This window comes from Hoplias malabaricus, chromosome 1 (assembly GCF_029633855.1).
Source record: "Hoplias malabaricus isolate fHopMal1 chromosome 1, fHopMal1.hap1, whole genome shotgun sequence".
NCBI classification, from domain to species: Eukaryota; Metazoa; Chordata; class Actinopteri; order Characiformes; family Erythrinidae; genus Hoplias; species Hoplias malabaricus.
In genome coordinates, this window is record NC_089800.1 from 74,888,742 (window position 1) to 74,901,502 (window position 12,761).

The window sequence follows — 12,761 nt, forward strand, 5'->3', positions numbered from 1 at the left end:
ACTACATTCATAGCTCATAAATAATTTACAGAAACCATAAACAGACACTCCACAAGAAGAATATTGCCCAAGCAAAATGTCTCTATGTTTCTCTAATTCCAAATAGTCCTTTTCAGTGAATTGAACATGAAAGACTGGAACAGAAGTCTTCTGGAGGCCCTACACAACAAGACACTCCCACACATGCTGACACCATGGGTCATTTGATTCATTTGGTCAAGCCAATATGGTGAGCCCTTGGCCTAATAATTCACTATAAAATGATGTATGCAGAGATGTGAACCTTGTAATTTGGCACAGATGTTTTGCAGTGGGAGGATGCTGGTATAAATGACACAGACATACCTTCTTAGCTTTGGCCTTCTTTTCATAAGTGTCTGACAGTGGCTTCTTCTTGGGCTGCAGCGTGGCTTTGGAGAAAAGCTCCTCGAACTCCTTTGTGTCAACGATGTCCGGCTCTTCCAATAAGCCCCACAGAGTGTTATTACTGAAAAAAAACACATCAACTGTAACAGCCTGCAAGCTGTATTTCAGAGCAAGAAAGACTTACATAATGAAAATATACCCTAGACATACAAGTGCAAATTGTTCTGTCTCGGCTCTTTATTTTTCCTAACGTTTACCTCAGCTATGCCTAAGTTTTACTGGCGCTTTCTGAAGATAGACGAGGAACTGTTTTTTAAGAAAGTGAGAGTAGAGACAAAAACTCAAATTTGTCCCGAGTGCTTTGATAAAATGCAATCTTGGCTTGAGTGTTCTTCCAGAAGCACTGCTTTTGTCTGCGAAAACGACTGTCTCCTGCAAAACTACTGCGTCATTAAGGATGAGTGGTATTTGATTTCGCCTGTTGCTGAGTAACATGGACAATACAAACAGGCTGTCGGGTCTAAGGGCGAGGGAGGCTAACATTGCCTTGTGACTCCCTTTGCTACCTTCCTTTTCCACTCCATCTTCCTAAAATTGGAGAGTAACCTCAGATGATGCAGTAGCTCTTCTCCAAACGCTAACACATACTGACCCTGGCTTATAATTAAGTGTGTGGTTTCATAAATCTAACTTCTTTATGTTCTATATTTAACTTTAGCTTGACTCAAACTGATCCTTGAGCATTCTGGTAATCTTCTTCTGAGTTTAGTTCTCTTGGTTTGGTTTTCTTAGTCTGGATTAAAGCAGCAAAAATGTTTCAACAAAAGACATGGGATGAGAAGTCCCAAGTTATAAAGCAGATTTAACTAGACTGGACTTAACCAAGCTTGTCTTATATTATATTTGTCCTGTATTCTAGCAATAACTCACGGGTGGGTGTGCGAGTGCTTTTGTTATTTCAAATGAACCACACTAGAGTCCTTTGGAAGCAGTTTGACATCCTCAGGGAGGCTCAGGCCACTTATTTGGTGTGCATCAGGGATCAAATAGCAGCACTGTTCTAATGAACTGCACGACCAGAGTTTGAATTTAATAAAAGGGGACATATTATACCCCTTTTCCACAAGTGCCACAATTCCCTCAGGTCTTAAGTAAAATGTCTGTGATCTGCTTTGGTTAAAATACCACAAGGATCTAACACCCCAGCACCCTTTTCTCCTGATGAGAAGAGCCAGTTTCAGTGACTGTTTGCTTAAATGAGAATGAACCACAACTCATTTCCACACGAGTGAGTGATCACAAACTGGTTTTAAGCCCATTTTTCTCAATTCTCTTTTTTCCATTCTTGTTTTTACACGTACTTTACTCAGAATTCTTATTTCTCCATGAAATTTATGTTTGTTTTAGTCCTAATCTTTGTGCTCTCACATGAATTTGACCCAGTGTTGTCACTGGAGATGTTCAAGAAAGAGGCAGGACAATCTACAGTTTTAAACTTTTTTGTTTAAAATCCCATATTTCTGAGCTTGACTACAAAAAAAAACTGATACTGGGTGTTCTTGTTTTACAGTGTGTTTGTTTGTAGCCTCTAGATGCCCTAAAGTAATGTGCACATGCATTGAATAAGTGATTTTTATTTGTATATGCCTATATATCTTAAGAAACAATAAACTCTTTACAAGCATGAGAACACGTACTTTCTCAAGCATTTTAAAAACTGTTGGAAGAACTTGGTGGGTTCCCATAAATGTAGAATATTTACTTTGACTGAACATACTCTGAGAGGTGTTGCGATCCTTGTACAAAGAATAGTTCTTATTTCTTGATGATGATTGGCTGTATTAATCACAGCAGGGTTAAATTAAGTCCAATGCCTCTTTCTAAGCTTGGGCATTGTCATTGACTTTTCTGTGTATCATTTACCAAACACAATTAGCTGCCAAAACATTAACCAGAACTTTGGCATGATTTGCCAGACTCAGTGAAGGGTTTTACAAGCAAGAAATGAGGTTTCTCAGAAAAACAAAAAAGTGTCTAGCCATTGTCCATGCATAAATATACCACAGCAATCAACTGTGTTGCCAGTGATTCAATTAAGAACAAAAGAGTCTAATCTGAAGCATTTGGGAGCCTCTTACTGCAGCAGTGTTGCGTTCCCTGAAAGAAGCCAAATGAATGTAATGCGTAATGATTTGCCTGACATTTAGCCCTGTGCTTTAAATAACTCGAATGGAGCTTATTGTTTCATCCACAAGTAAATGCAGTAAAACAGGTGAAAGTGTGTTGGTGGAGGGAAGCCAATGTTCACACATTTTTTTAGCATTTTCCCTTTTTCGGCTACTTTGCAGATAACCATTTTTAAAACAATACTCTTTAATGTTGCTACCATAAAAGGCAGGGTCAGAATTCTCTCCTCAGTCTTCTGAACCCCATGGGCTGCATTTCCCATCCATTTAGAGGATAACGTGTGGTTAAAAATAAAAAAAACAATAAAGTGATGAGCCTCGCTTAAAGGCATGGGGTGTCATAAATGTGTGACATGGTTCCTGAGCTGTGAGGCTTTAGCTCGGTTTAAGAAGTTTACTGTAGCACTGACAGCTAACGTGAAAATCTAAATTACCCCCAAGGCTCCTGGAGTGAGCGAGGACTATGAAGCACCACTGTACATCCTTTACTAATCCCCGTTACAGTAATACAAGGCCATAAAGCTCCTGAGTTGGCACTCCAAGCTCTCCAGCTGTATAAACCACAGGCACTTTAAAACAAGCAGCTCAATCTCCATTTCCCTCATAACTGCTAGAACTAGGTGTGGAGAGCTAGTGATGCAAGTGTGTGTGGGATTTTAAGCCTGGACTCCAGAGCTACTTTCACAGTACACCGGGTGAGCATGGTCTAAATATGATATGAGTTACTCAGAGCTGTGTAAACAGACAAATCTATCAATCAATGAATCAATCAGACATGTTTCTGATACACTGCCATGACAAAGTAATAAAAATATATACCCACAATACTGTCAGAAGTATTCACTCACACATCCAAATCATTGATTTCAGGTGTTCCAATCACGTCCAAGCCACAGATGTATAAAGCCAAGCCTCTAGGCATGCGGACTGCACCTACAAACATTTGTGAACGACAGCTACTCAGCCACAACGTGGTAGGCGGATGGATGAGTCTGAGTTTGGTGGTAACCAGAAGTACTTGTCTGACTGCATTGTGTCAAGTATACAGTTGGGTGGAGGGTGGATTATGGTGTGGGGTTGTCTTTTAGAAGTGGGGCTCAGCACCTTAGTTCCAGTGAAAGGAACTTTTAATGCTTCAGAATACCAAGAGATCCTGGACAATTTAATGCTCCCAACTTTGTGGGAACAATCTGGGGACGCCCCCTTACTGTTCCAACATGACTGTGCACCAGTGCACAAAGCAAGGTCCATAAAGACATGGACGACCGAGTTTGGTGTGGAAGAACTTGACCATCCTGCACAGAGTCCTGACTTCAACCTGATAGAACACCTTTGGAATGAATCAGAGCCGAGACAATGAGCCAGGCCTCGTCCAACATGGCCTCGTCTGACCTCATAAATGTGCTTCTAGAAGAATGACACACTCCTAAACCTTGTGGAAAGTCTTCCCAGACGAGTTGAAGCTGCAAAAGGTGGGCTGACATTATTTTAAACCCTATGAATTAAGAATGGAATGTCACACAATTACATATGCATGCAAAGGCAGCCGAACAGGGTAAAAAAAAATTGCCATTGAACATCTGAAGCACCCCCTGGATTTGAACCTGTGATCTCCAGGTCTAGTCCTTCGACTGCTGTGTGAGATTTTATTTTACAGTATAACACTGCTGTCACTCTCTAATGTTGAGAGCATACACCACAGCTGGTGTATGAGGGCAGAAGGTTTAGAAATTGCCTTTTTTTTTTTACATGAAATATTAAGAAAAAAAAAACCCAGAAAAATGGGTTTGAATGTAGACATACTGTAGACAGTAAAACTAGGGCGAGATGATGTGCAATATTTAATTATATATGATACCAATTCTGGGTGACACGGTGGCGCAGCAGGTAGTGTCGCAGTCACACAGCTCCAGGGACCTGGAGGTTGTGGGTTTGATTCCCGCTGCGGGTGACTGTCTGTGAGGAGTTGGTGTGTTCTCCCTGTGTCCGCGTGGGTTTCCTGCGGGTGCTCCGGTTTCCTCCCACAGTCCAAAAACACACATTAGTAGGTGGATTGGTGACTCAAAAGTGTCCGTGAATGTGTGTGTGTCTGTGTTGCCCTGTGAAGGACTGGTGCCCCCTCCAGGATGTATTCCTGCCTTGCGCCCAATGATTCCAGGTAGGCTCTGGACCCACGGTGACCCTGAATTAGCAGTTACAGATAATGGATGAATGATACCAATTCCTGAGTAATGATTTTTCAAGACACTTTTCAATTACAAATGAAAAGTGAGTGCTGCTTTGAGGGGAAAAAAAGCACTTGTTCAGTGCATGCGAACAATCATTTTCGGATCTAGACTCTATAAACCAACCAAATGTGAAATAAAACTTTCACAGTTTTTCATGGGCTGCCTAAGTTAAAACAAAGGATTCCATGTTAAATGTGGAGACTTTCATTGGCTCTGTACCCATGCTGTGCACAGTGACAATAAGGTTGAACCTAATCTAATGTAATGTAATCTAAAATGTTTATCTTTTATTATTTATTGTGGTGTCCTTGGGTGCCTTGAAAGGCGCTTTTTCAAATAAAATATATTATTGCTATTATTAAGGGTGTCACCCCTAGAGAAGGACGAGAACTGAGCTAAAACAGCAACACACTAGAGCTTCTGCAACTTGCTTCTTGTTGCTGCAAAATAGATGTATGAGGAGTGAGCAGTGGCTCATTATCATTTACAGGAACAAGTGCTGAAACTATCCAGTTAGACAGGGGGACAACACTGTGGTAATGTTTGATCCTTGTGGTATTTTGAAAAAGGTTTGTCACAGACATTTCATTCAGACTAATAGGAACATGTGGAAAAGGGGTATAATATGTTGCCTTTAAATGAAATGAGCGTGAGTTGTTGGAAATGTATATGCTCACGAACTCCACTTGTCCAAAAATTAAATCAAGGGTTTAGAGCATAACAGAATATATAGAACATTACATGCACACCCAATGTAATTTAGACAGCCAATCACCAGTTGTCTAGGTTTTGGAAAAACAATGCTTATTGGTTCCTGAATCCTGATGAGACTAATGGCTTATGTAATACCTTTTAAATGACATTACCTTGCCCTACAAAAAATTTGAATATGCTGTGTGTGCTTACTTGTTATCTTGAATTTGAATCCTAGTCCAGTAGAGAGGCTTCATTGGACAGGTGGGCTCTACTGCTGGCTTGCGAGGAGGTTTATCTGCTACTTGTCCAAAGCCAAAGCCACCGAAGGCAGGTGGAGGAGGTGGGGGACCCGACCCAGGCATGGGTGGGGGTGGAGGGGGCATCCCAGGCATGCCCGGTGGAGGTGGTGGGGGAGGAGGTGGTGCTCCAGGGAGCGGTGGAGGTGGAGGTGGAGGTGGTGCAGATCCAATTCCAGGCAAAGGGGGCGGAGGCGGTGGTGCTGTGAATCCAGGAAGTGGTGGAGGAGGAGGAGGTGGAGGTGGTGGTGGTGGAGGCAGACCCCCCAAGGCACACGATTGGCCTGGCACAGGCGGAGGTGGAGGAGGTGGAGCTCCAGGGGTCACACCCAAGGTCATGGTGATAGAGTCCAGGTCAAGTCTTTTGGGCAGAGTGATACTAGGGCTTGGGGTCAGCTTGGGGCCCTCCCCATCCGGCGGCGTTTTGATGAATGTCTCACGGTCAGTCTGGATACAGACAGTGCGGTAGGTTTTTGGGGGTAGGTCATCTTCAGTGGAGACGCAAGCCTCCCGCATGCCCCTCCGCTCCGGCAACGAGCCACTCTGCTGCTCCTGCTGCATTTTGGCAATGACTGCCTCCAGTCGGGAAACCGCCACAGCATGTTCTCCTCGCAGCTGGAAGATCTGGAGCCCAAATTCTTCCTGGATTTGCACATGTGGAAACGACATTTCGTTAAGTGTCATTAAAGGTACAATAGGTACAATTTGGTATGTTTGTTCCTGGGCTCCAACTACAGTCACAGAGTGTAATTCACTTTTACAGCACTGTCCTCAAATCAAGGGGATTTCCTACCCTCCTCACTTCCTCTACAGCACGTGGGGAAATCAAGGTGGGTGGTTTCCTACCCTACACCAAAAGTTACATAGTGTAGTTTCTGCAGTTCTGAGCCCAGATTAGCAAGGACAGAGGCTCTGTTCTCTTTATTAAAGGACAATGAAGCACCACAATGATTTTTGAAGCTGTAATTTTAAGGTAAAAATCCTTCCTAGGGTTTCTTTAATGAAATCACCTAACAATAATGATGAAATATTACAATGACACTGAATTTACACTGGACTAGAATCATCTTATTTCTTTTCATTCTTCTGTAGCATCACTCAAAAAATCTTTTAAGGTACCTTCATTTTTTAAGTAAGTGACATGAATATATTTTTATACACTCCTCATACCACATAGGTGCATTGTTTGTAGTTCTACAATTACAGACCGTAGTCTATCTGTTGTTCTGCACACTTTGTTAGCTGGGATCAGACACAGCAGTGCTGCTGGACATTTTAAACACATTCATTTTTTGTAGTGTAGAAACAAGGAGATGGCTTATTGGTTTTGTGTTAACCACATTAATTGGTTCCATTGCCAACTTTTCTAGAACCGGTCCTATTACACACAACATGGCTGTATCTGATGGAACCTATGCTTCACTTTTAAAACAAATAGGACCCAGTTCAGCGGTGCCTTACTATACATGCAGTACTAATAAGTGTACAACAAGTCAGTTTCTCACATGAGCTAACACTGTATTAGAACTGAGCATTTTTGGCCCTAAAATTCAAACTGAAGGTATTTTTAGTTTGGCTGAAATGCAAAAAAAAAAAAAAAACATCTTGACACACTTGTAATTGGTAGATGTGCTTACAAACACTTAAAATTGAGACTGAGAAGAAATGTTTTTTGTAATGCCACCTCCATGTGTTTCTAGTTATTATGTGGTCCACACAAGACTGAGCAAAGCATGCTGTCTACTCCCATACATTGCCACTCCTTGTCAGCACTAAACATCTCCCCATCCGTTTTGCCTTCAGTTGAAAGTGAAAAAAAAAGACACTAAGATACAGCCAATTAACAACACATTACACAATGTTGCTGCATATACAACATTAATCATTCTTTCAAAGACATCACAAACTCTTTTTCAAGACTAGAGAAAATTATACAGTATAAACCATACAAACCACACTATCTGATGTCTGTCTAATGGTTTATAGCCTACACATTTAAATCATGGTTTAGAGGCTCATTACGCAGTTAACAGCTTGTATGTTTATACCAGTGTATGCATGTGAACACTGAAAGCTAATTTTATGGACACAAATTATAATGTCTCAGTAGGATTTGTGGTTACATCAACACAGTTTAGTCCAGGCACTGTTTAATACTCTTAAAAGAACACTAGGTACAATTTGTACCTTAAAATTGTTGCTTCAGAACCACTGTGATAATTCACTGACCTGTAGTAGGGAGAACAGAGCCTTTGTCGTTACTACTCCAGGCTCTGCACTACAGAAACGGCACTATGTAACTTTTGGTGGAGGGTAGGAAAACTCCCCCTCCTTGATTTCAGCTGAAGTGCTATAGAAGTTAATTACACTCTGCAAAAATACCAAATTGAACCAACTGTTGCTTTAACGTTATTTTGAATTAACCTTATTTTTTTATATACAAGAAACTGTGCAGATGAAATTCAGCACACTGATTCTTTGTCTCACATAGATTAAAAAGGAATTTCAATGAAGACAAGCCAGTGACAGTGTAATTAGCTTGAAAAGCAGACTAATCTGGCCTAACCCCAGTGTAATCTGTGCCTGGAAAACCAGCTCTGTAATCAAAGCCCAGTTTTTGCTATCACTGACATCTCATCAGTGAATTACTTTTAGAACAGATAGAGAACCCCTGAGAAGTGAGAAAAGAGCCTCTGCAGATGCCATAGTCTTTGCCAGTCACATAAACATTAGGCCCTTGCATGAAACAAGCAGGGCACTCGAAACAACTCTTTAGCAAAGCCAGGCCACAGAAATAAAAAGGGAAATAAAAAACAAAGAAAAGTTTCCTGAAGGACAGGGACAGTATTGATCACACGTTTTCAGCGGATGAGAGGCCGGGACGCGTCCAGCTCGTAGACCATGATCTTATTTCATAGGAGGAGCTGGCAGGAGGTAGACCTCCATCTGGAAACCATCAGCCTATTATGGCTTCTTCACTCTCTTCTGCCCTCATATCCAGCTATGCTGTTTACAGTCAGTGGGCACCAGGCTAAACCTACGGCAACGTGTTAGCATCTGCCACTTCACACGTTATCAAACATGTTGCTTCCGCAGGTTCGCTTCGGCTCTTAGCCATAAACGTTTAAAAGCAACGGAAGATTTAATGTGAAGTTTTAATCTTTAAACTATAGGTGTTACTACTGTTATTAGAGCTGGACAATACAGCCAAAAGTTATATAAATATCTCTTAATTTTGGTTGATATAATAAAATTCAGATATCGATATGGACAGTATAACATCCATGGAAAAATCTTCAAAGAACAAACAAGAGACATGACATCACCATCAAACCTTAAAGGCTTTGTCGATATTAATAGTTTTAAACTGAACTGATGACAGTGCCGTGTAATGAACATCAGTCAGTGACAGACATTGTAAATAATGTACATTCAAATGTTGAAACTGTTATTGAAACATTTATATTGTGATATATATTTATATTGAAATATCGTCCAGCCCTAACTCTTATTTCTGATTCATTATATGTGAACTACTTCAAAATGATTTTGAAAGGGCTTATGAGAGTGAGGATTTGAAGGATGGGTATTTTGAACGATTTCTTCCTGTTAATCTTATACATCTCTGCAAAAGTTTCCATTTGTTCCTTTAAAGGAACACTAGGTAGAATTTTTACCTTAAAAAAAACAGATTCAAAATTATTGTGATGCTTCACGGAAAACAGAACCTTAGTTATTGCTGCTTTGGGATCAGGATGAAGCGGTTACAGAAGTTGAATAAAAGAATGATGTCAGCAAAGCCTTATAACTAGAATATAAAACGAAAGTTAGAAAGAAAATAACAGTGATGCAGGCTGCCAATGTGAATAAGAATATATGCTTTAAAACTGGCATCTTTAACTTAAAGTATCAATTTAGAGTGCATCCTAAATTCATCCCAATCACACTGTGAGTCAATCACAGCCACTGAATCTAAAAGGGCAGAGAGAAAAAAAAAACATGAACTTGACAGATCCTAATATGTCAAGAGAGGCTGTACAGCAGGGAGGAATAGTGGTTTGATGAATCATCTCAAATAAGTAACAACGGTAGTCTCTAACAGAGGCCCACTTTGTGGCTGTAATGATGCCGTTCAGTTCACTTGCACTGTCACCAGTTTACACCATTTATACACTGTTGCCGCCTACTGGATTCATCTTGAACTACAATAACAAACAATCTTACAGGGGACCTATTATGAAAAAGCTACGCTTTAGCACATTAATGGTGGATCTGAAGCCCAAGATCAGCCAGGCAGGCTGCCTAAAAAAATAAAAGAAATAAAAAACAAAACAAAACTGATTTAACAAATTTCTGAATTTGCTCCTGTTCTACAGGCAAGTGGATAGACTACAGACCCATACAGCCCTCTTGTCTAAGTGTCTCTGATCACAGCACTGAACAGTGCAAAAACAAGGTTCAACAAAGATATACCAATAAAATCCTGAAAACAATAAGGGAGAAGAAAGTCACCTGCATTTTTAAAATGCATTATCTATTACAAGAACAGAGGCTCAAACTGGTCGTTCCGAACAGTGCTTATTAGACAGGGGTATAACGGTGCTGTGCTGGTTGATCCTTGTGGTATTTTGATCAAAGCGTGTCATAGACATTTCATTAACAGCCCCAGGAACTGTGTTACCTTGGTAACAAGTTGTATAAACCATCCCTTTAAAATAACTGCTAATTTGAAATGTAAGTATTGATAGGAATGATTTGTGATATGATGTAGTTGCCCAGACAGGAATTAAGGCTCGTCCAGGACTCTATCCTGCTTTCAATGGAAAAAAAGACAATTCAAAATCGTGTCCAGGACTAGGCAAAGCCTATAGCCTATTTTCACTTAACTTGCTACTTCAGGCATTTAGTGGTGATATTATGGGCTGCACACTTCACATTTTTGCTTATGCCCTCTGTACTGACTTGATTGTGTATGCTGACATCTAGTGCATCTCGAAAGAAGTGCAAATGACACTGACTTACATGACGTTTCTCCACCTCCTCTTTGCATTCTCTCTTCAGCTGAAGCAGTGCAGCCTGGTGCTCTAGAAAGAAGAAGATTGTCAGATCATGCAGCGAAGATACATCCACAATTTCTGAGCAAAAGAAATATTAATATTTATTATAAACATTATTATTTGCCGTCATAATATATCTGATCAAGTTAGTTTTATTTGACAATTTACAAAAGCTTGTGTAGCCTCACCTTACTGTTAACCACAATACACAACACAGTCCTTTAAAATGTGTTATTCTTCTTCACTTTGACATTGGATATATATATATGTGTCTTGCCCTTGTTTCCATAAAGCAAATGTATGCAACGCAAACAACGAACAGAAGCTAGCAGTAGTATTTTATATTCTGTGCTGTTATAAAAGCATGAAGACCACAACGTCTTTTGAATTTCACAATCCCTAAATAGCTAAATACCAACAGTTCACACTCCTAATCTTGGCACACTATATTTTAGTTGTTAGCAAAATGTTTCCTCTGCTTATAATACACCCAACTCAATCCATGAGAACTGTTACAAGCCTTTCATTAGCATTAAGCCAAGCCCATTTTCACTTATGGCATGCCTTGAGGCTGTTCTCATGAAAATAAATACAGCCAGAAATTACAAACAGCTTTTCTGAAGTACTTAAGAAACCTGAAGCACAAATAGTGTCGAGGCTATGCATATTAAAATATTTATCTAGGCTACTTGGCATAAAAGACACCAATACACTAGAAGCTGACTGAACCACATCAAACATGACCTCAGTCTGAAAATGCATTTCAAAAGTTTGTCTGTATTTTTGCACAACTCTAAAGAATCATTAGTAAAAACTAGGAGAGGCCAACACATGGATGGCCTTCTGGAATTCACATGCTCCAGTGAGATTCTACAGACAATAGGTTAAATGATAATAGAAGGGCGTGGGGGCCGTTGACGTTTGTTGTCCCAACAGTGGAGAACTTTAAAATTCCAGAATTGCAGAACTGGTCTGAGGTGAGTGTTTTGACATAAAAAAAAACACATTACCAGCACAGGGCTTTTCTAAAAAAAATATTTCAATTTAATTCCTCTGTAATTTGCTGAAACATTAAAGATTATTCAACAGATTCTCCATTTTGAGCAAAAAACTAAGCTGAATAAAATGCTGTCTTACACTTGCTTTAATTTTTTACAAAGCAGACAGCTGCAGAAAAGAAAGCTCTACCTTAAACCATGTCCTTACTTGTAAGCCCTGTAGGCATTTTAGAAAGCTGGAAATGACTAATGTGGTGGTCTATTTCCATCCCAAAGTTCAAACGTGTTCTTTATTTCTCTCAGCTCAGCCATGTACTTCTGACTGCACGAGACACAAACAGGGATATCATGGCCAGGGACAGCTTAACCAGCATTCCTCTTTTAAACGGATTTAAAAGACAGAACACCCGTGGCTCTACTGACCACCACAAAGCCAGAGCTGCTTCTCTTGTTTGTAGCACCTTAGTATTACAACAAGATAAACAAGACATGTTTTGAAAGGAGGAGGCCTGTTGCAAAAGCAAAGAGAGGGTGGAGATATATTTCTGTATATTTCTGTAACAGAGAAATGTGTGTATATTAATTAAAAGGAAGAAAAACAATACATACCAGCTTCAGTGTAGCGAAGTCCCACCTTCTCCTCTTCATCTTTAGGCTTGGGTGGGGGCCAAATCGCTTGGAGTCTCCCAGGTGTCCTGTCTTCGCTGTCAGTTGGGGAAGAGACTTCAGTCTGGGGATTTAAAAAGGGGAAAATAATTGTATGAATAATTACAGCTAGAGTAAACTCATAGCTTCATAAACATTGAAAAACAATTCCAGAAGCTGATGTAAAGGAAAATTGAAATTTAAATGTAGTTATGGAACGATCACCAAATGACATTTATGAAGGCTGACTGTTGAAAAAGCCCCCTTTGTAAATTGTAGGGTAAATGGA

General features: G+C 40.2%; 1 protein-coding gene across 2 annotated transcripts in view; it reads right to left on the reverse strand.

Moving 5' to 3' along the window:
• LOC136698494 (formin-like) overlaps window positions 1–12,761 on the reverse strand; it is a 103,665-nt gene that overhangs the window by 61,209 nt on the left and 29,695 nt on the right. For both annotated transcript variants that reach the window (XM_066673428.1, XM_066673429.1), the window contains exons 4-7: window positions 12,437–12,557; window positions 10,795–10,856; window positions 5,687–6,414; window positions 346–487 (exon numbers count right to left, since the gene is read on the reverse strand). In XM_066673428.1, coding sequence (XP_066529525.1) covers window positions 346–487; window positions 5,687–6,414; window positions 10,795–10,856; window positions 12,437–12,557 — 1,053 coding nt within the window. The remainder of the gene's footprint in view (window positions 1–345; window positions 488–5,686; window positions 6,415–10,794; window positions 10,857–12,436; window positions 12,558–12,761) is intronic.